The sequence below is a fragment of the Vicia villosa genome, unplaced genomic scaffold (assembly GCF_029867415.1).
Source record: "Vicia villosa cultivar HV-30 ecotype Madison, WI unplaced genomic scaffold, Vvil1.0 ctg.000423F_1_1_1, whole genome shotgun sequence".
NCBI lineage: Eukaryota > Viridiplantae > Streptophyta > Magnoliopsida > Fabales > Fabaceae > Vicia > Vicia villosa.
The window spans coordinates 128,845-155,309 of record NW_026705200.1 but is presented as its reverse complement, the minus strand read 5'-3'; the positions used below and the strand labels follow the sequence as shown (position 1 = coordinate 155,309).

Below are 26,465 nucleotides of genomic sequence, written 5' to 3'. Positions count from 1 at the left end.
CCACCAAAATGATTTTAAACCCTTGTTACTATCCAACTTTGTCGCTCCCACAACTTGAAGATTAATGTCTCCATACCTAGCTTTCAAAACTTCGTACCATAATGCTTCCGATCCTCCCATTATCCTCCATCTCCACTTTTGAAGTAGAGCTAAATTGAACTCCCTAATTCGCCTTAGACCGAGCCCTCCTCTATCAATAGGTAAACAACACTTCTTCCAACTCACCCAATGAATCTTCTTATTTTCTCCCCCACCTCCCAAAAGAAACTTGCTTTGAACCCTTGTTATTTCCTTAATAATTTTCTTTGGAGCCTTATAAAAAGACAACATAAAGATAGCAAGACTACTAAGCACCGACTTGAGGAGAGTTAATCTACCTCCAAAAGATAAAAAGCGAGCCTTCCAATCCAAAAGTCTTGATTTCATTTTGCTTATAATGCCATTCCACGAAGAAATCCTCCTAGGATTGATTCCAATAGGTATGCCAAGAAAAACAAAATTGTTATCCTCCCTCCTACAAGACAAAAAATGAGATGCACAATCCAAAAAATGGTTACTCACATTAATCCCAATAAGCTTGCTCTTATGATAATTGATCCCAAGACCGGAAACAATTTCAAACCCTCTCAAAATTGCCTTGATCGCCCAAATTTGTTTCCAAGACCCCTCCCCAAAAAGTAAAGTATCATCGGCGAATTGGAGAATATCCACCGAGCAAGATCTCCTCAAATTGAAACCAACATAGTCTCCCATTTCCACCGCCTTAGCCACCAACCTTCTCAATCCCTCCGCTACAATAACAAAAAGGAAAGGTGATAAGGGATCACCTTGTCTCAACCCTTTTTTCACATCAAACTCCGCCGTAGGACTACCATTCACAAGGACCGACATCTTACTTGTGAAAATTAACGCCTCCATCCACTTTAACCATAAAACACCAAAGCCCATTCTTTTTAGCAAATATCTAAGAAAATCCCAAGACACCTTATCATATGCTTTCTCAAAGTCCACTTTAAATAGTAAACATCCCACTCCTTCTCTCTTCGCCAAATCCACCACCTCGTTTGCCACCATAACGCCATCCAAAAGTTGTCTCCCCGGAACAAAAGCACTTTGACACTTAGACACTAAATTCCCTAACACCTTCTTTAATCTTGACGCCAAAAGTTTGGAAATAGCTTTGTATATACACCCAACCAAACAAATTGGCCTATAATCATCTAAACTCAAAGGATTTGAAGATTTCGGAATCAAAGTAATGAACGAAGAAGTAATAGCTTTCGATAAAAGAGCTTCTCTATGAAAACACCTAAAACAATTGATGAAGTCTACTTTCATAAAATCCCAACACCTCTTTATGAAAAAGAAAGAATATCCATCGGGTCCTGGACTTTTCAAACCATCACAATCCCAAGTAGCCTCCTTTATTTCCACATCCTCAAACGGTTTCTCAAGAGATAACTTATCCTCCTCATTCAAAGTATCAAAAAATAAACCGTCTAGCACCGGCCTCCTCCTATCCTCATCTACAAATTTCTTCTCAAAATGATTATTCACTTCCTCCTTAATTTCCTCCACCGAGTCAATTATTCCACCTTCTGTTACAATCGAGCCAATGAAATTCTTTGTCCTTCTAGCTTTCATCACCCCATGAAAATACTTGCTATTAGCATCTCCATCATTTAACCACTTCAATCTCGACTTTTGAATTAACATATTTTCCTTAATTTTCAAATTCAACCAAATATCCTTAAAAGCTCTTTTCTTTCTTTCCACCATCACCATAGATTCCTCAACATCTTCTTCCCCCACCTCCTTGTCTCCTTCATTCAAAATACGCACATTATCCTCCACCTCCAAATCGTATTTACCAAAAACATTTATGTTCCACCATCTCAACTTCTCTTTTAACATTCTTAACTTCTCCTTAAGAATAAAATCACCCCTCCCCCCCCCCCCCCACTATTATAGAGAGCCATTCCTTCTCCACAAACGGCAAAAAATCCTTATTAGAAAACCATTCTTTGTTTACTTTAAAAGGCTTCGGACCCCAATTTGCCTTATCGCAAAGCAACCACACCGGACAATGGTCCGAAACATCGCGATCCTCCACCAATTGGCCAATGACGCCCCACCCACTCACAATCTTATCCGCCAACAAGAAACGGTCTAATCTACTCCTCGATCTACCATCACCACCAAACCACGTGTACTTCTTCCCTTTGCACGGAACATCTTCCAAACCACTCCTCCTAATATACTCTTCAAAATCCGACCACTCCCTCCGAGAATTATGAAACGAAACACCCTTTCTCTCCCTCCTGTTTCGAACCGTATTAAAGTCACCTCCCACTAACCACTCTCCATCACTAAATCTTGATTTCAAATCTAGAATTTTCTCCCGCAGAGATCTCTTCTCCTCCCTGGAAATAGGAAAGTAAACATTGACAGCATAAAAATAATTCCCCTTCCACAAAAGCTTCATTCCCAGAAAACCCCTTCCACCAAAATTGAAAACAGCTTTTACAGTATTAGTGTTCCACAAGGTCAGAATCCCCCCCGACGCCCCTACAGACGGGATAAACGAAAAATCGACACTACTGTTCCTCCAAAAACTACCAGCCATAGAACAAGAGATATGCTCCAATTTTGTTTCTTGAATAAAGAAAAGATCAGGATTACCTTTTGAGATGATGTGATTAATTCTTCTTCTTTTTGCACTGTGATAAGGTGATATTAGCTATTTTTATAATTTTCAAGTCCCATGATATTCTTTCCTTTACATTTTTGTGAACTACAATTAAATTTTTTTTAGTGGGCAATGGAATTCAATAAAGGGAGTATAAGGATTATCACCGACAAACAGTCTTCAAAGAGGAAGGAAGCATTCTTGAAAATGACGGAGTTACAATTAAATTAAATCAATTTGTAGTAGTCCACCGTATAAACATACTTATATTTTTCTCAAACTTGTGTGTGTCATAAATTAGTACTTTTGTAATTCAATTGTTCGTTTTGAAGAATATGTGCATCCAAACTATTTGGTGCAATGAAATTAATAGACTGGTTGGAAATATATGAAAAATTGGATATCAAATGAATATTAACCTATGGCCCTCTCATTCCATGACTCTTCACAAGATCATATAAATTATGTTCACAGTAAAATTAAGCACTTAATTAGTAAGTATATAAAGTATACATAGAGATTACAATTACAAAATCAATCATCATAAATTAAGTTAACGCTTGCTTGATATATACTTGTGCATACATGTAAGTATTATAGCCGTATATATTTTTAGTAGGAAAACAACTTCACAATTACAAACTAGCAAGAAATTGAATTTGCTTTATAAGAGTTAGGGTTTCCATAAGAAATTGAATTACCAACACAATTTTATGAAAAACAAGAAAACTAATCATTCAATAAGTTAAGTTGAAGTAGACACCACAACAAAGTTTTGTATGATGTGCTCCAACTTCACAAACCTGGTTTACACATAGGTAATAAAAAAGAAGGGATCAACTTGGTTGATTTCAGATTTGAGAAAATCTCTTATGTTTTGTTTTAATTGTGCACTTATAGGTCACAGTGAAGAATTCTGCAGCTCAAAATATCCCTTACTTAACCTATCATAGAGTCCCATCAAAATATCACATATATATGAATTTGAAGGCCCGTATATGATCATGCAAGCTAAGAAGAATATTCAGCGGTTTCTGTTGGAGAAGAGAAAAAAGAAGAGAGTTGTGGTTCCAATATCAATATTTACATCAACCTGCTTTTCAACAATTTCTTTGTAAAGCTGAAGAACAATTTCGACTGTACCCAAGAGGCCAAGAAATCTATGACAGTTAATGGTAATCAAGAAAAGACATGTCAGTGGTTTACACAACAACAAAAACATATAGCTGTGCAGATCAATAAATCCAAAATCAATAACAAAAGTCTATATTGTGCAAATTCATAAATAAAGCAAATCACTTTTAGCTTGTGATTTTGTGAGCTTAAAAACTAATTGTCAACTGATTTTCTAAACTGAAAAATAGACGTCATAAAAACTCATCCTAGCAATTCAATAAATTCGGTATCAAGATGTCAAGAAAAAAAAAGAGTAAAATAATGAAAGAATACAAATAGCTAATGGTGACATGACAATAACACATCAAATTATGTAAAATTTAAAACATAATGATAAAATAAGATAAAGATGATGAAATTCTGTTCTGTCTAATAGCAGTTTCATTATTATGCTCTGCCTATCACTTCTAACAGAATTTTACCATAATACAAGATAAATATAAAAGAAAATTGTTATTGTTATCTATAGTAATCTTATTAAGTTTGACCGGTGCTGGGGAGTGAAAACAGAGACTCTGTATATACGGCGAATGCGTCTAAAAGCAGAGACTCTAGTAGCTGTCCTTTATCATTCAACTTCACCAATCCAATTTTATTATTTGTTCCAACAATATTACCGCACTTTGTTAAGCATACTATCTCTAAACTATCGTGAAAAACAGGATCAAGAGAAAATTGAATAATCTTAGTCCAAGATGAGTGAATTCCATATTTTTGCATCACCCATATCTTCACTGTATTCAGGTCCTTCACCCATGCACCGATAAGTCCTCCAACTTCCAACAAAGCATAATATATAGAATAATTATTACTATAACTGAAAATAAAATCATCTGGCAGAGCTATCTCTGATATCGTCATTTCCTTTAAATCAAAGGCAATAATAACATTCTTTGATTTCTCATAATTATGAACCATCCAATGGAGAGATCCATTCAAGAACAACCCGGATTTAGGGGTACATTCTGCTACAGAAGTCTCCCTATAAGGCAAATGAGAAGCAACCTCAATTGGTTTCCACTTATCAGCTCTCAATGAGAAAATCATCAATTTCATTGGACTAGTTACCGGCGTGTCATATTCGCAGAACCCGGAAACTATCAAGTAATCATCAATTGGCTGGTAATATACAAAACCAGAAAGAAGTTCGAAACCATCATTAAGTAATATAGGAGAGTCGGGTATTTGTTTGAACACACCGGTGGATGGATTCAATAGATAGATGTGTGTGTCATTGTTGAAATACAGAAACCCTCTAAAACAACCTCTAATTTCAATACAACGTTGGGAACAAATAAAATCAAGGCTTAATGAAGCAGATGCAGAAGCATCGTGGAGCGATGAATCAAGATCTATAGATAAAGGTTGAAGAGCAGAACGTTTTATGAAGAGACGTCTGTGTGTGGCAGCATGTTCAAAATGTGAAGTAGCAAAATTATTACTAGAAATTAGAGAAAGCCATGATTTGCAGACACACCTGAAACGCAATAGAGGCTTCACCGGTAACCTCGACAGAATTTCGATGATCAATTCAAAAGGCAGAAACACGCTGTTCTCCATCTTGCCGACCAAATCAAAGTAATATCAAGTACATCATATATAGTGCATTTTTAGGGTTTAGTATTTCTAATTCATTCAACTACTAAAATTTTATTTGGTTTCAATTTATTTAATTCTAATCAAATGAATTAGATTAAAGAGTGCCATAAATAAATAATTTTATTTGGTTTCAATTTATTTAATTTCAATTTATTTGTTAGTAGCTTTTTTAGTAGCACGTCATGATTTAGAATTAAAAAATAAATAATTTTTTAGTTAGTACATTATGATTAAATGCTTTCAATCAAATCTAATAAATCAATTAGAGTTAAAGAGTATGGTAAATCAAAAGATTAAAATAATTGAATAAAAGAAAGAAAAAAATTTGGACACATGATGTAATCTAAAATAATTTTTTTCTTTCATAATAAGAGATTAAAAATAATATTTTGCATCTATATACCTTCAAAGTTTTATAATAAATTTATTTTCAATTTATTTAATTTCAATTTTAACAAATTCAACCATTTGGACCGTTTTTTAAAATAAACAACAAATTTTTGTTATTTTATTTAAGGGTTAAATAAGTTTTTAGTCCGGTAAATATGGCACTTTTTTAATTTAGTCCTTACAAAAAATTTCATCGAACTTTAGTCGTTGTAAAATATTCCGTCACCATGGTTGATCCCTCCCGTTAGATTCCACTAACGGAGGGTGAAGTGTACCACTGACGTGGAGATTTTTTTGTCTGAGTCGCCACCGTGGATATGTGATAAGGGTAATCTTAAGACTTACATGATTTCACCCTCCAATACTTCCATTGTGCTTTCATTATCACTCTCTCTCTCCTTTGAAACGCAAGCCCTATAATCTCTTCCCCAACATCATGGTCGCAACATCCCAAAAGCAAAGCTTTTACTTTGTGGTCCCTAAACGAGGCATCACGTGGTGTCTGTTTTTTACCTTCATCTTTGCATGGACCCAAGTATAAGCTACAATCCTCGTGTTACTCATTTTTTGTTTTCTGGCTATATTCTAATGTTAGTGGTGGTTAAACAAACATTAACTACTATAGGACAAAGATTTTGATACTTATACCGTATCTGTTGAGTATATAATTTATATTTTCTATCGTATTGTGTTGCCCAAATTTGAAATTGTATTAAGTTTGGGTCTGTTAACTGTACAGGAAATGTCTAAGTTTAAAGTAGTTTTCTACACAAGGAGCAAGTTTGTAAAAGACCCTGAACTGAAATATGATGGTGGGGAAGTGTATGCTTTTAGAAGTCAAGACTATGTATATTGGTCTTTTTTTGAGGCGTGTGATTTAGTGAAAAGTATTGACCCTGAGTTTGATTTTAAGACGGTTAAGATGTGGTGGAAACATGAAGATGGTTCACTTCACCACTAATTTGCTCCTGGTTGGCCCATATTGGTTTCTTCAGCTATGACTGAATGCAACTTTCAATCCCTCGCTTCGCACTTCTAGAATAGTGAATGAGAAGGATCCTGATGTCTTAAATCGAACCATTGAAAGGACTAGACTACTTCAATTGACTCCAAATGATGATGCATAAAATCTTCAGAACTGCTTCACTAACTATGTACTGATGTTCTCAAAACATCATAACTTTACCCTATCTATGGCTCCTTTCGCTGGTCAAACACACGACCCTGATTGGTTCACTTTACCACTTGATGATGCTTCAACGAATGCAAGCACAACAATCAAAGACATATGGCGCGTATTTCTTCTTTCTAGACTCATAGTTTCTAGGACTGTGCCACTAATTAGTCATGTGTGCTTACCAGCCTACCAGCCAAACTTCTTTTCTCGACAGTTTGGACTATGCCAACTTATTCCAGAGCCTCTTTTCAATCGAAAACGAGAAAGTTATGTTGCAGGAGTGGATTATAATTTTCAAAATATTACAAAGTATCGAAGCTACAATTCAAACTTTGCTGAAATCAGACTTACTTCATTCCAACCATCCTTATATATGGCGAAAGGCTTTCACACTTGGTGAACAGACTTTTATACGAACAACATGTTCGATACTGCTCAAATTAGCAAACATCTAACAAAGTATTTTTCGTCTGTGCACACAGACATCAAGGAAATTCAGGCATTCGAGAAATACTTTGAAACTGTCTATGATCCAAATAATCTTAGTCGAAGCGTTGCTGATGCAGCGAAAACCTTGAAAGAGAAGTTTACTAAAAAATTCCCACAACTGAAAATCCCCCATTCTATAAAGCCTAAGGATAGATATAGTTTAGATTTTCAGTTGCAACTACTAAAGTTTCCAAAGTTACCCAATGCTGACTGTAGCACGGTGGGAGAACTGACTTTTCAGTTTTGTTTTCGCAAAACATGTTGCGGTTAGCAAGATTCGCCACCGACTTTTATTTTATCCAATTTAATTAAGAAAGGCATAAAAGAATAAGAAAGACCTTTTTAAATATTGTTGGGTTCGGGGGTAATTATATAAAGGGAAGGTGTTAGCACCCCTTGTATCCAGGGGCGGATCCAGACAATATATATTGGTGTGGCTAAATATAAACGAAAGTACGAACTAAATCACATTAAAAATGAATAATAATATTTAATGCAATACATTACAATGAAAATCGTCTATCATTCATTTCTTGAAAATGAGCTAAAATAACATCATTGTTAATTGTTCCAAGAACATCTTTTTCTATAAAAGTTACAAGACGATCATTTAACCACTGATCACTCATTTTGTTACATAATTGACTCTTCACAAACTTCATAGCTGAAAAAACACGTTCCACACTTGCAGTTGCTACCGGCAAGACCAAAGCCAATTTCAGAAGCTTATAAACCATATCAAATGTGTTGCACTTATTTGTTTCCACAAATTTTGCACAAAGATCTGAAAGTCCTTTTAAATTTGCAAATTTTGGATCACATCGAACATTTCTAACATAACTTTGAAGTTGATGTCGCATCACCACTTCCGGCACATCCACAAAATCATTTGGATAAAGTTCAACCATCCTTAATAACTTTTTCACATCAAAAGCTGCAAATGACGATGAAGGACTCAAACATGAAACACATTCTAAAAGTTCAGTATTCTCTTCATCAAACCTAGCATTGAGCTCGTGCAACTGCAAATCTAAAACATTAAACAAACAATCATTCTTATAATGATGCAAATTAGAAACACTAGAAGTTGTAGCATGTCGCCTAGGTTTCTTCCCTTGCACATATGATGCATCCATGTCAGGCACATCAATGTCAAGCTTATTGCAAATTTCCATAACCTTAGATATAAGCTCTTCCCATCCATCATTCCTCATTTCTTGTAATTCTTGTTTGGTAGCATTGACAAGTGACAAAGCATTCAAAAGATCTTGATCACGCTTTTGTAACGCTACACTCAAATCATTTGTAAATCCTAAAATCTCAACCATCATATATAACATGAAGATAAAATCAAATGATTGAAGCACATCTAACAAAAGCATAGATGATTCTTGGTTTAACCCACTACCAGTTTCTAAAGTGAGAGTCCTAAAGTGGGAACCCCAACGAGTGTCACCCGCTCTAGCAATAGATGATTCTTGGTTTAACCCACTACCAGTTTCTATTTGGCCCTCTTCAATCAATGTAGCAAACTGAGCTACTTGTTTGTCCCGAAGTAATTCTTGTCTCTTATTAGAAGATCGAATGAAATTAACAAGCATATTGACCTTACCGAAAAACCCACTAACATCTTTGTGAGTCTTAGCACATGCAACAAGTGCCAATTGAAGTTGATGGGCGAAACAATGCACATAATAAGCAGATGGATTCTCATTTTGGATTAAAGTTCTCAAACCACCAAACTTACCTCTCATATTGCTAGCTCCGTCATACCCTTGCCCCCTAATGCTAGATATACTCAAGCCATTAATAGACAACAACTTCTCAAGTGCCTCCTTAAGTGACTTAGCACTTGTTTCTTTAACACTTACAATGCCAAGAAACCTTTCTTTTACCAAACCTTCATTATTAACATAGCGAATAACAACAGCCATTTGTTCTTTACCAGCAACATCACCAGATTCATCAATCAAAACACAAAACACATCATCCGCAATATCACATATAATTTGTTGAGTTATTTCACATGCACAAGCAGCGGCAAGATCCTTTTGAATCTTAGGGGAAGTCATAAGGTTATTTCCCGGAGCACAATTAATTACACTAGCTATCTCCGGGTTGATTTCCTTTAAAGTATCCACCAACTCAAGAAATGGCCCCTTAAATAAAGAGTTAAGAGACTCATCACTCCCTCTAAATGGCATGCCACACCTCAAAAGAAACTTAGTAGCTACAAAGGATGTGTTTACATGAACACGATATTCGGCATTCATTTGATTAGTTTGATTAACAAACGAGGCCTTAATACTTTGGTTTGGACTCATGAGAGCATAACCCATATGCACACAATCAACATGACTATTGGAAGAAGTAGCATGATTAGCCAACCTTTGAGCATTCTTCCAATCACCAAAACCGTCTCCCACAAAGTGATCCCCCCCATACTTAGAAACATTTTTAAACAAAAAACATGGCAAACAAAACACTAGGTCCTTAGATTCACTATAATCAATCCAATCATACAAATCAAACCGATTTTTGCAAAATCGACGCTTTTGTTTACCTTGAATAGACCAAGGGTAAACGAAATTGTGAGGAGGTTGATGACGACCTATTTTTAAATAAGCTTTCCTTACCTCATTTTGGATGTCGGGATGATAGCTTGAAATTGGAGGCCTAATTCCCGGATCTGTTTCCAACAATTCATAATCAACAACTTTGATACTTTCCGATGCTTCTACATTAGTCGAAGAAGTAGCTTTGTCTCTAGAGAGTACCGGAAAAAATTTCTTCATCCTATAAAGAGAACAATAAAACCAAATGATTAGAAAGAAAATAATTCATGAGAAATTAAGAAAGTTGGTATTTTTAATAAATTGGGGGTTTAGGGTTCAACTCAAAAAGGAGAAAAGAATGAGAGAAATTTGAAATACCCACTTTACCTTTGATTTTCAATCACACACAAATAAATGCAACCAAGTCAAGTGAACAAATTGGAGAAGAAAATAATGAAATTTTGGATTAAAAAATATGAGAATAAGAGACAAATATGAGAGATGGTGGGGTTTGAGAAGAAGAGAAAAAGAAGTTATGGTGTGAGAGAGAGAAAGAAAGAAAATAGAGATATTAAGAGAGAGAAAAGTGAATTGCTGTATTATAGTATTTTTTAATTTACAAATTAACTTAATTTTAGTTTAACTAAATATTATATATACTATATATAAAAAAAAAAAGTAAAAAAACTGGTGTGGCTAAAGCCACACCCTGCCTCATAATGGTTCCGCCCCTGCTTGTATCCATGGTTATCCATGGGCTCTTAATTTACTTGCTCACTTTATACGAAAACTTTTTTTTTCGTGTGTGTGTGATTTGAAAAATAATTTTGTAAAGTGCTAATGTGAAGCGAACTTTGTAATAACTCCTGTATTAGTCCTCAGGAATGTATACAAAGTATTTTTTCGTTTGAAAGTACGATGTAAAAAGTGTTTTGTTTTGATCGTTTGGAAATATGATGGAGAAAATTGTTTGAGCACGTAAATTATGCGTATTTACCTTACATGTTTGTCTTTCATATTATTCTTCTTTCGTTTTAAGGGAAAGAGACAATCCATACTATTAGTTGGTAGGAAGTTCTTTCATTGGATGTTAGGGTCATCGTATGGTCATTGAAGGCAACATTAAAGATACTTTAGTACTTTTGAAGGGACTATTATCACTTTATCGTAGGGTCACCGGGACAAGATCATATTTCATAGGCAACACGAGGGTCATCGAGGGACTATGATCTTTTGTATCGTAGGGACTATGTTGATTTTACTGAGGATCTTTGTGCTTAAGTATCCCTATTTTCGAGGGACGTGACCAACTTAATCGTAAGGCAACAAAGAGAGAGTTACCTAAAGGTGGTGTTTGCAAAGTGTGTTATTTTCAGTTATTTTATCTTGGTTGTTATGGTTATTCTAGCGTTTGTTTGTTATCTTGGCATACAAGCCTAATTAAACTAGAAGTTAAATATGTACAAGTTTATAAAAATATAAAACGCGAGAAATAAAATGCGAGAAAGTAAAACCTACGCTATTACATGGCTTCAGGATGGGGGATTACAAATTTAAACGAATGGGGATGAAACTTATTGCGGCGAGAGAAAATTGTGGATGGTGGTAGCTCCTTGCGTCGTCGCGAATCCGGTGTGGTGGAGCGGAGGTCCGGCCGGTGGCTGTTCCGTTTGAACTTGATCAAAAGGATTTGTTGTCGTACAATCGGTGGTGGTTTTTATGGTGTAGAGGATGGTGTGTGGAAAAATTAGATCCCCTAAGTGAATGGAATTGTTAGCTATTTATATACACCTAAAACAATCAATAAATAATTAATAAATCACAACTCTAAATCAAATATGATTTGATTTTGATTTCTAAAATATTTTAATTATGTTGATTCTTTCCTAAACTATACAATTATGCAATATTTAGAAATATGAACAAAATCTTTGTTAATCATTTTTTTTATTTTATATTTTTTGGTGATTTTTGGCTAAAAAGTGCATAAAAATGAAAAATTGACTATTTAAAAAAATGCATATTTAATTAATACGAAAATTAATAAATAAAATGAAAAAAAAAACATTTTTTTTGTGATTTTTTAATATAAATGAAAATAAAGTTAGAACTAAAGTTAGCAACAAATAAAAGGGAAAAATGTCAAAAGTGGGATTCAAACCCAGGACCTTGTACTTGTTAGCCTTACACTCAACTTCACTATCCACTAGGTCATTGCACTTATTCAACATAAAATGACTTTCGCAAATATATGACGGCATTTTGGGGTACAGCACTGACTTTGGTTTAGCATTTTATCCACCTTTTCCAAGTTGGTTTACTAGTGGAAACATTTTCAATGAACTAAAAAATGACTCTAAAAAACTTGCTAAAAGGGTTGTTTCGACTAAGTATACTCTGGACAGTTTCAAAGGTTTCCTTCACTATGACTTGTCAGATATCTCTATTATAACTCAGACATGTGAAGGTGGGGAACTAAAGGATTCCTTGGTCCTTTCGATTACTCTTTAGATTTTACTGTTTTAATGTTTAACTAACCTCAATGATGTACCTTCTTCACTAGTATACAAAAAGTTATCCCGCTATCCAGGATCTCGCTATTTCCACTATTTCCACTTTTGGGAGTCGGCCGCTCCTCTACGCTATCCGGGATCCCGCTATTCCCACTATTCCCACATTTGGGAGTCGGCCGCTCCACTCCGCTATGTAGGATTAATAACTCTGGTAGCGTGGAGATTAAAGTATATAAATATATAACTTGTCTCTAATATGAAGTTATTCTTTGTGCTTTAGTATTCAATAAGGATTTAAGTTGCGGTTGTACATATCTCTGAAATGTTAGTATTTAAGATTGAAATTCTAATTATGATGTTAAGTTTGCTTATTGAATGATAGGAGTGCTTGTGTATACTACATATTTTATTAATATAGAAAGTTGATATATTTTATGTACTATCTATGCAGGGTTGATTGGCTGGTCCTTAGTACTTGAATATGTCAGACACTGAATACACCTTCGATTTAAAGTCTCATGTTATAATTCCTCAAAAAGTCCAGCAGTATGATTTAGAGTTATTATGTCACCCATCCAAATTTCTTTGAAAGTCTCATGTTATAATTCCTCAAAAAGTCCAGCAGTATGATTTAGAGTTATTATGTCACCCATCCAAATTTCTTTGAAAGTAAGGTTTCACAAGTGTAAGATACCTTTAGTCTATTGCTTTCCGTTTACAATTTTGTTTCCATTGGTTTAAAACTCTAATAAATTGACTTGATTAAATTGAAAGTAAAGAATATCTGATGCAAAATGTTGATATGGGATAGACAGTCATATGATTAGGCTGCACTTATTGGTTGTGTTGACGACTTGCCAACATTTTTATCCTATCAACATATTTTTGGGACTGATATTGTTGTAGACCCACTTGCAGCAACTATGGTATGATTCTCAACTTATCTCTGCTTTATAAGCTTGTAAGAGATACAAGTTTTATTTAGTTGTGGTTGGTGTAATTAATTTGTTTCGATCTCAAGTTTTCTGCGCCACATTTTGAAGGTTTTGTAAGTCTCGTGTATTTTCTAAGCCCCCACGCTTACGGAAATATTATTCATGTTATATAAGCTAGAAAACATTATTATTGTTTCCATGTTTGACAGAATGAGAGAATGAGAGAAATTCATATCCAAACTTGAAATCCTCACGGTTACTTGATGCCACTACTACCGTTGGTGCCGTTCCTGAAGGTACGGTTGGACCGGTGGGGAGATTTATCAAAATATTTATTCTTATGCAGTTATGCTTTGCTAGTGTTATTTATCAAGGAAGAGGAAAATACTTTTAATTCTCATGAAGACAATATTTCTCAAGAGAATTTATTTTCAATTTTCTCTATAATATAAAGTGTCTATACTTACTATGTAACTCTATGTTTTGATTATAATGATGTTATCTTTGCTCTTAAAATCTCAACAATGGTTAAACAATTTCTGTCATCCTAACTTTTTGTTCACAAAAGTTGTTTTCTTCCTTTCAGATTGAAGATATGTTCAATGACAAATTGCTCCAATTTGTCAATATTGATCTGCAGGAGGTCAAGGTACTTGAAAAATATCCTATTGTCTTCTTTATTCTTCTGTCAGTTAGATGCATACAAAACTAAACTGAGTAAGCTTCTTTAATAAAACAAATAAGTTTGTATATCTCTAAAGTAGTAGGGTTTTAAATTGCGGTCCGCAACCGCAATTGAACCCGCAATATTGCGGATGCGGTTGTCTCCGCAACCGCACGCATCGGACCGCAATTGCGGTGTGATTTTAAAGTCTTGCTTTCGGATGCATTAGGAACCCCATCGGACAATATATTAGAAGTCTAAAACTCAATTTACTTCTTATATAATGAAAAAACATAACATTAAGTGTTTTTTAATATAATATTTCAAACACTTCCTTTTAAAAATTCACGCCGCAACGGCCGCAATGCGCATCGCAACAAGCGCAATGACCGCAATCGCAACATCCGCCACCACATCCGCAGTAAAAAAAAAAATTGTAGGTGTGATTCGTGGTAACATTTTAAGATTTTTAGTTTATACATTTTAAAATTGTAGGTGTGATTCGTGGTAACATTTTAAGATTTTTAGTTTATTATATTCGTTTGCCACTGATCATGCAAAGCTAAGAAGAATATTTAGCAGTTTCTGTTGGAGAAGAGAAAAAAAGAAGAGAGTTGTGCATATCTTTGTAAAGCTGAAGAAGAATTTGGAAATCTATGACAGTTAATGGTAATCAAGAAAAGACATGTCAGTGCTTTACACAACAAAAACATATAGCTGTGCATATCAATAACAAAATGTTGTGGTAGCTGCCAGTTCAGGATTCAGCTAGAATCAAACACACCCTATATATTGTACAAACCAAACAAATTCATAAATAAAGCACTTTTAGCTTGTGATTTTCTGAGCTTAAAAATCTGACGTCTTAAAAATTCATTCTAGCAATTCAGTAAATTCTGTATCAAGATGTCATGTAAAAAAAACAGTAAAATAATGAAAGAAAACAAATTGCTAATGTTGATACGGCAATAACACATAAAATTCTGTAAAATTTAAAATATAATGATAAAATAAGATAAAAATTATGAAATTATGTTCTGTCTGATAACAGTTTCATTATTTTGCCTATCACGATTCACTTCTCATATTTCATGATACAAGATAAATATAAAAGAAAATTGTTATCAATAGTAATTTTCCTAAGTTTGACCAGTGTCGGGGAGTGAAAACAGAGACTCTGTATACACGACCAATGCGGATCCGTCTAAAAGCCGAGACTCTAGTAGCCGTCCTTTATCATTCAACTTCACCAATCCAACTACATTATTTGTTCCAACAATATCACCGCACTTTGTTAAGCATACTATGTCTAAAGAATTGTGCAAAACAGGATAAAGAGAAAATTGAATAATCTTAGTCCAAGATGAGTGAACTCCATATTTTTGCATCACCCATATCTTCACTGTATTCAGGTCCTTCACCCATGCACTGATAAGTCCTCTAACTTCCAACAAAGCATAATGTGAAATATTGGATCGAACTCTAGTATGGTCGAATGGTAGCTTCTTGGTTCGACAGGATTAAGCATGAAGTCGAAGGTTGTTCACATGCCTGTGTCGAAGATGCTAGGGTTGTTAGCATGTTAAATTAGGTTTTAGTGTTTAATGTTAGACGCTAGGCTTAAGGATCTAGAGGGGGGTGAATAGATCTCACAGAGTTTTTCGAAATTATTTCAAACTTAAGCGAAAGCGGTTCTGAATCGACTTGCGTCTATTCCGGACCACTATTGCAAGGGTTGTATATGTGCTAGAACCACAAGATAATTGGGATTAACAATGAAAGGATATGTTATCGAATCAATTCGTTACACTAAAGAGAATCGATTAACTTCTAATTTGATAAACTTTGGTTTGCAATGCAGTAATAGTGGAAGAAGCGAAAAGACAAACACTTGGTGATAATGTTCAAATTGATGGTGATTCAATGTGTGGTGAATTGTGATGTTTATGCAAGTTCTTAATTCACAATTTTAACACTTGAATCGTTTGTCAATTTGCAATTATAACCAAGTATGAACAGAACGTAAATGAAAAGATAAAAGCGACAAGAACACGGTATTTGTTTAGGAAGTTCGTCGATCGTCCTCGCTACGACTACGTCTGCCCCCAATTCCAAACTGAAATTGGGAAATCTTCCATTTATGTTGAAAGCAGTTTATACAAAGAAGATAACAAAGCGATAAACAATAAACCAAATTTGTCGATCCTTTGAATCTTCTTCCCCCTTAATCTTGAGCCAGATTAAGGTCTTCCAAGAGCTTCACTTTGATCCCTTTCTGCAGTGTCTTGAATTGCTTGAACACTTGTTCTTCAATCTTCACACTCAGCTGGATCCTTGATGAAGCCTCTTGATAAAAACCCCCAAAATTCATCAATCTTGGAGGACAAAACCCTCAGATTTTATTCACCAAAAACCCCACAAATCTTCACCCACTAGGAATCTTCAATTCCGTTCCATGGACGTTATCGATCTTGAACGCAAACCCTCAACGCAAAAATGATTGTGTGTAGTTGTGTTGGAGTTGTGTCGATGATCGAAGATGAGAAGCCTTTGTGTATCTTTCAGTTGTTGGTGTTATGAACTTCAATAATGAACATTAGATCATATATATGAGAGCTGATCAGTTGGAGCATAGCAGATCAGCAATTTTGGCATTTTTGATCAAATAGGTCGACCTCTTGTAGTGCTTAGGTCGACCTAACAGAGCTGGATTAAACTTGGATGAAATTCTTCCCAGTTAGGTCGACCTGTTGAAGGTTTAGGTCGACCAGAATCCTGTTGAGATACGTTCTGAAGACTTTTCTTCAGTTTAGGTCGACCTAGTTGTTGTGTGAGTCGACCTAACAGTGAGCTGTGTAAATCTCATCAATTTAGGTCTACCTGGATTATGAGTAGGTCGACCTGTCTGTGTCAATTCTGAATCTTTCTTGTTTTCCTTGTTTTGGGTCGACCTAGATATAGAGCAGGTCGACTTGCTTTGTCTTGAATGGCCAAACTTGCTTTTCCTTGAGTTCTTTTGCTTGTGCCTTGTTGCTTGTTTGCTTGTGGAGTTTGCCATGGATCAAAAACACCTTTGTGAGTGTGGGATTGTATTCACATACTCCCCCTTTTTGATGATGGCAAACAAGTAGTGAAAGCTTCGGCAAACAAGTAGTGAGAGCTCCCCCGTACTCTCAGCACCTATCTCCCCCTTTGACAACATCAAAAGAAATACAACGAAGAAATAGTAGAAGAGAGTAACGAGAGAAAAAAATAGATATAACGCGAACATTCATAGTATAATAGGTAAAGTCAAGCAGAGATAACATAATATCCAAACAAATTTAACAATACACCCAAAACACACATAATATTCCAACTAATTGAAGGGAACCTAGACTAAGTGCTAGAAATTTTTAGCAAATGAACATAAAGATGATGGAATGAAATGCAATGAGATGATGTTATGAAAAGAGATGCATCCTAACGCCTGCCCCGTCTTCCTCTTCCTCTTTGAAACGATTGAGGACGATCTTCTTCAACTTGTTCTAACAGATCAAGCACAGAGATGTTTAGAGTATTGAAGCTCTGACTTAGATTGGCATGACGGTTCAATGCAGTCTCCTCAAAATGATTTTGTCTTAGGGTCGAGTTGGATGCAAACGTTTCAAAATCGCTTTTGTGTTCTTGAACCAAGCTGTATAATGATTGATATTGTCGTTGTTGTTCGTCATAGCGATCTTGTTGAAGCTGTTGCATGTTCTGGAATTGGAGCTGCTGTGTGTCGAAGTGCTGTTGTTGTAGGAGTTGCATATTTTCTAACATGGAAATGATGTTGGTTTGATCCAGCTGAGGCGGAGCTGTGTATCCCCAAGGGATTTCCTCTCCTTGAGGAGGAACATATTGCCAATTTGCATCCGCATCATGTGGAACATCTTCCATAGGGTGATCATCATCATTTGCTATGTCTTGATCATTGCCTTCATCTTCATTACCTGCAAGGTGGCCAAATTCCGTAGGATCGTCATAGTTGTATATGATTTTTCCTGTTCCCTTTTGAATGAGATAGTAGGTTTTCCTATTTGGATCCCAGTGGTATCCCATGAGAGTTAAGGTCGTTTGTGAGAAGTCTTGAGGCTGTTACATGTGAATGTAGGGCAAATGTTCAAGCCTCATGCCGAAATGGTTCACAATTGTTTGAATGATTGAACCATAGCATAGAGCGGTAGTTTTCTGTTGTACTTCATGGAACTTGGCAGCTAGAAAGTGTGGCCAATGTACACGGGTTCTGTTTTGCAGCAGATACATTAGCACAACCACATTACGTTCAATCCTTGAGAATCCTCCTGCTCTTGGTCGAATGACTCTTGAGATAATCCAATTTAGGAGCCTAGGATCTCTCTTTAAGTGACCAGCTGTGATTGTTTCATTCGGTTTGATAAAGACAGAAGGGTCTTTGAGAATGGATTTCATGTAGGCCACATGATCATAGTTTCCCGGTACGTCACCGTCTTCCATACAGAACTCATCTCCAACAATTTTGAGACCAAAAATGCTAATCCAAGCCCGTTTGTCAACAACATGCGGCCTGGAGCCCATTTTAAATCGGAAATTACAACCATCCCCTTTTTGGAACCCTGCATAGAAAGCCCTAACGGTATTTTCACAGTACGGAGTGTCACATTGCACCAACGGATGAATGTTTTGGTGTTCAATCAGATTAGCAACCTCGGGAATATGCATATGTTTGACGACATTTGGATTATAGATATATTGCCTAACAATTTTCCTTTTCATTTGCCACTTCTCAAAATTTTCCCGACAGTCAGGATGAACAAGAGCACTTACCGGTTGAGAAGATGAACCAGATGCAATTTCCTTTCCCTTTCTTGATTTTGGAGGCATGGTTGTTGAGGATTTGAGTGAGAGAGATGAACTTTGGCTGCCTTTGGACTTGAGAATTTAGGGTTGGCCGTACAAATGATATGAGAATGAGCAAAAATGGAAAATGAAATGTTTATCTATGTATGGGGATGGGTCGGGTCGACCAACAGACCCAAATTTGGGAATTTTTACAGCAGTAGGTCGACCTAATTGAGGGCTGGGTCGACCTAACAGAAGAGCCCTAAAAAAATCAAATTAGGTTGACCTAAAAGAAGGGTAGGTCGACGTAACTGGACATTTTATGTTTTCTGTTGAAAAATAACTTCTGTAGGTCGACTCAGATGCAAAATAGGTCGACCTAAATTGCTTAAATTGTTGAAAATGCCTGGGTGATGTTTATATATGATGGATTTATGCCTAGTTTCTTGCTTGCATGCTCAAAACATGATATGCTATGAATAATGATGAGATACACATACAAGTAAGAGAGATATATGGATGAAGTCACTATAAGCATGTTAATTGATAGCATATTATAGTATCAATAATATTTTTGGAAGTGAACAACAAACATGTTACTGCCTTCTCAATATGTAGGTGTCTCGTCATCATTTCGTAGAATCCTCTAGTCAATGTGGAATGATGCCTGATTTGATGATGAACTACCTTTATACTAAAAGAAATGTTAGCTTGAGTATAATCAATATATATAAAGTAAAGGAATAAAATTAAGAGAAACAAACGTAATTAGCCCAAATTAGAGATATCTAATATCCCTAATTCCCTACGAATGTTGAAGAACTGCTCTGTTGCTAGAGGTTTAGTGAAGATGTCAGCTAGTTGCTTCTTGCTCTCTACATGTTCAAATGTAACGTCTCCTTTCTCTACATGATCTCTTAGGAAGTGATGCCTTATTTCAATATGCTTGGTTCGTGAGTGTAAGACAGGATTCTTGCTCAAGTTTATGGCACTTGTGTTGTCGCACATGATAGGTATACGATCAAGCTTAATACCAAAGTCAATGAGTTGTTGCTTGAGCCATAATATCTGAGCACACCAGCTTCCGGCAGCTACATATTCTGCCTCAGCGGTAGATAATGCAACTGATACTTGTTTCTTGCTATGCCAGCTTATTAATGAATTTGAGAATAGATGACATGTTCCACTGGTGCTCTTTCTGTCGGATTTGCAGCCAGCAAAGTCTGAGTTGGAGAATCCCACCAAATAACACTCATTGCCTTTAGGATACCATAGGCCATATGTAGTAGTTCCACGTAGATATCGCAGAATTCTTTTGACAGCCTTTAAGTGTGATTCCTTAGGACAAGATTGATATCTTGCACACATACATACACTAAACATGATGTCTGGTCTTGAGGCTTTAAGATACAATAGTGAACCTATCATACCTCAGTACAATTTCACATCAACCTCTTTACCTTTCTCATCTTTGTCTAGGTTACAATTTGTTGCCATAGGTGTGTCAATCTCCTTTGCCTCACTCATTCCAAATCTTTTAAGCAACTCTGTACAGTACTTGGTTTGAATTACGAAAGTTCCATGACTAAGTTGCTTGATTTGTAGGCCAAGGAAGAAATTTAGCTCTCCCATGAGACTCATCTCAAATTCACTCTGCATAAGCTTAGAAAATTCTTTGACAAGTTTTGCATTAGTCGACCCAAATATAATATCATCTACATAAACTTGAACTAAGAGTACATCTTTATCTTTTCTTTTAATGAAGAGAGTAGTGTCAACTTTACCCCTAGAGTATCCTTGACTAAGTAGAAATTTGCTCAACCGTTCGTACCAAGCCCGAGGGGCTTGTTTGAATCAATTATCTTAGTTTTGATGATAACAATAATATGAATTTTGCTTAAGATTATATGGTACTCTAATCCAATGCAATTTCCCTTTCAGGAAATATATAAAGAGTACGCATAATTCAGCGCTCAGAAGCTTTGTCTCAAAGGGTTCAGCATGCAACATCAGAACATGGTCTGGCAAGACATCAGAAGATGGTCGAAGCAGAATCAGAACATGGGTCTATGGAAGCATCAGAAGAACAAGAGAACAGAAGCACTGAAGTTCTGATGGTATCACGCTCAGAAGCACTTCAAGGTCAGAAGATCAGAAGATGCTTTGCACCAAGCTGTTTGACTCTGATGATATTCAAACGTTGTATTCACAAACATCAGATCAGAAGAAAGTACAAGTGGCAAGCTACGCTGACTGACAAAAGGAACGTTAAAAGCTACTAAAGGCTACGTCAGTAGACACAGCGTGAACAAGGCTCGAGGTAGTTGACAAAAGCGCATAACATTAAATGCGATGCTGTACGGAACACGCAAAGCATTAAATGCACTCAACGGTCATCTTCTCCAACGCCTATAAATATGAAGTTCTGATGAGAAGCAAGGTTAACGATTCTGCACCAAAACAACTCATATTAAACTTGCTGAAACGCTGTTCAAATTCAAAGCTCAGAATCTTCATCTTCATCAAAGCTCACTACATTGCTGTTGTAATATATTAGTGAGATTAAGCTTAAACGTTAAGAGAAATATCACAGTTTGTGATTATAACTTTTAAGAAGCATTTGTAATACTCTTAGAATTGATTACATTAAGTTGTAAGGAACTAGAGTGATCGAGTGGATCAGAATACTCTAGGAAGTCTTAGAGGTTATCTAAGCAGGTTGTAACTAGAGTGATCGTGTGGATCAGTATACTCTAGAAAAGTCTTAGAGGGTATCTAAGTAGTTGTTCCTGGAGTGATCAGTGTGTGATCAGAAGACTCTGGAAGACTTAGTTGCTGACTAAGTGGAAAACCATTGTAATCCGTGCGATTAGTGGATTAAATCCTCAGTTGAGGTAAATCATCTCTGCGGGGGTGGACTGGAGTAGTTTAGTTAACAACGAACCAGGATAAAAATAACTGTGCAATTTATTTTTATCTGTCAAGTTTTTAAAGCTACACTTATTCAAACCCCCCCTTTCTAAGTGTTTTTCTATCCTTCAATTGGCATCAGAGCGCCGGTTCTAAGGTGCAAGCACTTAACCGTGTTTAGAAAAGATTCAGGAAGAGAAAAACGCTTCAGTAAAAGATGGTTGATGAAAGTGAAAAGTCTACACCTGCATCTACATCTGGCTCTGCTGAGCAATACAATGGTAACAATGGTTATACTAGACCGCCGGTATTTGATGGTGAAAACTTTGAATACTGGAAAGATAAACTGGAAAGTTACTTTCTTGGTCTAGATGGTGATCTATGGGATCTTCTGATGGATGGTTACAAACATCCAGTAAATGCCAGAGGCGTAAAGCTGACAAGGCAAGAAATGGATGATGATCAGAAAAAGCTTTTCAGGAATCATCATAAATGCAGAACTGTTTTGCTGAATGCTATCTCTCATGCTGAGTATGAGAAGATATCTAACAGGGAAACGGCCTATGACATATATGAGTCCTTGAAAATGACTCATGAAGGAAATGCTCAAGTCAAGGAGACTAAAGCTCTAGCTTTAATCCAGAAGTATGAAGCCTTCAAGATGGAGGATGATGAAGACATTGAAAAGATGTTTTCAAGATTTCAAACTCTTACTTGTCGCGGGCGAAAAATCGTTTTGTTCCTCTTTTTTGTGGGATGAGACACCTGATGCCTTCTTTGGGCTCGAGTGCTCAAAAAAATGATTTTTCTTTTGTTTCGACCAAACTTTTTATTATTTCCAAAGGGAGGAAAAGGGAAAAAGCTGCAATAACCTAAAAAGTGGGGGGAGAGATCTTGGGTAAGAGGGTTGGTTATACGAAGGGAAGGTATTAGCACCCAACGTATCTGTAGTACTCTACAGGGTTCTTTATTGTTTTTCATTCCATGCTACGGTGAAGGTTCTGTTGTGAAATAGGTGGGACCTAAGGTGTTTGTTTGATTATGCTCGCAAAGATCATCGGGATCCTCTGCATACATATCCCTTAGCGGGAATCAGAGCATCTGTAGCTCGGGGTCTACGGGTGCTAAGGTTTGAATGGTTTTTTTTTGTGTTTTGTTTTGCTCGCCAAGGATCGACCTTGTGCCTACGTATTCTCAAAGGGATGTTGAGAAAGTCAGAGCAATCGTAGTTCCCACTTATGCTAGTGGAAGCAAAGGAAAATAGACAAATGTCGTCTAAATGCTAGATGTATCTAATCTATATCATCACATACATCTGTTTGATTTCTGTTTGAAAAAATCTTTTCATTATAAGCCCTGGGCTGTGCCGCTTATGGCGCTTAGAATGATAAAGATGTTTTTGTTTAACCAGCCTTGTGGCAAAAGTTTCAATGAAGTCAGCCTTGTGACAAAAACTTTGATTAATCAGCCAACCTTGTGGCAAAAGTTTCAATGAAGTCAGCCTTGTGACAAAAACTTTGATTAATCATCCAGTACGGTGGTAAAACAGTTTGATTGATTAGCCAGCCTTGTGGCAAAAAGTTTGATTGATTGATTGATTGTTTGTGATGATATAGAAGAGATACTCCTAGCATAGAGATGAAAAATGTCTAATCTCCTAGGGTATTTGATTTGGATATTGGGGGATGCTTATAAGAAGCCCGTGGGTCCTTGTACGAAGCCCAAGAGGAGGCTATCCGAGGGTCCTTGCATTGTAAGCCCAAGAGGAGGCTATGGGAGGGACAATCCAGGGACCTTGCATTGTAAGCCCAAGAGGAGGCTATGGGAGGGTCACTCGTTTGTACAAAGCCCAAGGGGAGGCATGGTATAGTTGGTTTGAGCTCTTAGAGCGATTTCACCGGGAAACCATACTCTATGTCCTAACCTAAACTAGTGGAGATTCTTTGCACGAAGCCCAATAGGAGGCTATGGGGAACCTAGTGTTGTACTAAGTTCAATGAGCATATAACACAATCACAAGTATGAACAAGTATGAACAAACATGAACAAGTATGAACAGGTTATGAATAAGTATATATATATGACAAAGTGTGTGTATATAATGGAGTTTATGAAGGAAATATACCTGTAAGCATGCTCCATTTGTAAACACGGGGCTCGGGACTCACACTCGGGGAGAGGTCCACTTGAATTTATTCAAAGCTATGTAAACAGGTATTTACAAAGGGGCTTGGGACTTATACCTACATGGAGGCCCATGATATTTTTTTGGGAAGATTTAAAGAAAACCTTCATTTTTGGTTTGTTATTCAAAGTTTAAAAACAAACTGATCGAGGTATGTACAAAAAAGGTGTATGTACAAAAAGACGTACAATGAAATACCTAATTTCATGTACTGGAATGGGTATGTACGAAAGGGCTCGGGACTTATACCTACATGGAGGCCCATGGTATATTTTTGGAAAGTTTTGTTTCTTTGAAGTTTTGTTGTTTTGAAAATGATTTGAAAACTGTTTGAAAGTTTTTTTGTTTTGAAAGAGTTTTCTGTACAAAGAAAAACTGTATAAAAGAAAAAAGAGTGGGTCTTATACTCTCTAATATTCGAGAGGCCCCACATCGTTTTGAAAATCAATTGATCAATAAAAAAGATTTAATCAATAGTTTCCTTTGAGAATCAAAAAGAAATGGTTTATCGTTTTTGAAAAGAATCGTGATCGCTTGTTTTAAAACGATTTGAATTTGACAAAAGTCAACTTAATTAAGTAAAAAAAATCAAATTTTAATGCTTAATTAAGACCTAAGTGATTAGGGTTTGATCACAAAAAATATTTACAAGTGATTAGGTTAAGAATCAAATGAAAAACAATATTTTAAAGTATTAAAAAACACTTAAAACATGTCATTTTAAACCTATTTAAAAATGTATTAAATAAATCTTTTTTTGTGATTTTTTTTTATATTCATAAAATATATGTGTTAAATAAAGAGTGTACAAAAAATGAATGAAAAATGAATTAATTTGATGTGTTAATTAATTAATTAAAGTTGTAAAAAAGATGAAGAAAAACAAGTGTTAAAAAAAAATGGTTTGGTCCCTAGAGGACTTGAACTCGTGACCCTAAGGTCACCAACCAAAACAATAACCAGCTGAGCCACGCTTGTGGCTTGTTAGTAATACGCGCTTGGTAGAATATATTACTCAACTGAATTTCAAAACTTATGAACCAAAAAACGCGCCAAGAACACAATCCCAATTTGAATTTGAATTTTCTGAAAACTGAACCAAATTGATCAAGTGAAGGGTCTAACTCACTCGTTTTTTCATAAGGATCATGATGGTGGTCTTTAATTGCATTTATTTTCACTCTAAGGCTATCAATTTTCTGATGAACACGAAGAACCCTAATTCTATGATTCAATCTGAAATCGTGTATGTGCAAGTTATGATGCAATTGATTGAGGGTTAATGATCCTCATGTGTGCAGAAATGAGATGGTATGTTCATATTTCATTTATGATGCGTGGAGAGTAGAGTTTGAAGTTCAAGTGCACTTACCTCAAAAACGGCCAAACTGAGAATTGGATTTTGATCTGGAGGTGTTACAGATGCTTTGTATCAATCTGAATAGCTTCTATGATGATTATGGAAGGTGTCTGGATGTCTGGAACAAGTTGAATTCATCTGAGCATGGCCATGGCACCCGATCTGCAGTTGCTTCAAGTATGAATCGAATTTGAAGATGGAGATGTTTCAGATCATATGTGAGTGTTTGGATAGTTCATATGTGATATATATGAGGTGTTGGAAGTGTTAGTTTGGACAGAAATGATCTTGAATGGATTTTGGCATGATAAGGCCATGGTTATGCATATTTGAGAAGTGAGGTAGTGATTTTGAGCTTGAGGTGTTTTTGGGGTGTATGAGTGGTTCAAACAAGTTTCAAATGATGTTTATGAGTTGTGGGAAGCATCATTTTGCTCAGAACTTCAAAGGTTTAGAGGTTGAGCATTTTACCTCTTTGAAACTTAAGAAACTTGCAATTCAAGAAAGAAGAGAGAAAACCTATAATTGTGAGGTTTTGGTGTGAATTGAAGAGTGATTTGAACCTCTATTTATAGGCCAAAGTTTCTGAATACAAAGCTCTTGCAAGTTGATCAAGAATGATGATTTGGCTTAAGAGATAAAATGGAATCTTTCACATTAAATGCAAATGGTTAAAAGTGACTTAACCATGGTTATTTCTCAAGCTTCTTATCCTCTTCCATTCTGATCTCAAATCAGAAAATATCTACCAATTATTGCATCTATGCATCATTACTTGGATCATTTGGCAAAATGGTTCATAACTTAGTGAAAATGGCTTGAAATTTCAAGTGAAAAGTTCACTAATGTCAAAATTCAAAACCATAGCTACACTCCATATTTTTTCATGCTCTTGGACATTTTGGAAAGCTCATGTTACACACTTCAAAAGCCTAGTTGAAAGTTTCTTCAAGACCTTTAAGGAAATGGGTGAAAAAGATC

The 26,465-nt window shown here is 35.9% G+C and overlaps 3 protein-coding genes across 3 annotated transcripts; all 3 read right to left on the bottom strand.

Annotated features, from left to right (window-relative positions):
• Nucleotides 1-1,939: 1,939 nt before the first annotated feature.
• Nucleotides 1,940-2,626, bottom strand: LOC131628127 (uncharacterized). Its single transcript, XM_058899000.1, has one exon. The coding sequence runs from the start codon at nt 2,624-2,626 to the stop codon at nt 1,940-1,942; it is 687 nt and encodes a 228-aa protein (XP_058754983.1).
• Nucleotides 2,627-3,876: 1,250 nt separating this feature from the next.
• LOC131628109 (F-box/kelch-repeat protein At3g06240-like) lies at nt 3,877-5,468 on the bottom strand. Its single transcript, XM_058898972.1, has one exon. It carries the CDS (start codon nt 5,423-5,425, stop codon nt 4,343-4,345), a length of 1,083 nt encoding a protein of 360 aa, XP_058754955.1. The 5' UTR covers nt 5,426-5,468; the 3' UTR covers nt 3,877-4,342.
• A 2,555-nt stretch (nt 5,469-8,023) lies between these two features.
• On the bottom strand, nt 8,024-18,765 carry LOC131628126 (uncharacterized). The gene is made up of 3 exons (XM_058898998.1): nt 18,579-18,765; nt 18,074-18,161; nt 8,024-10,316 (listed from the first exon to the last, which is right to left on the bottom strand). Exons 1-3 carry the CDS (start codon nt 18,763-18,765, stop codon nt 8,024-8,026), a joined length of 2,568 nt encoding a protein of 855 aa, XP_058754981.1.
• Between the last annotated feature and the right edge of the window lie 7,700 nt (nt 18,766-26,465).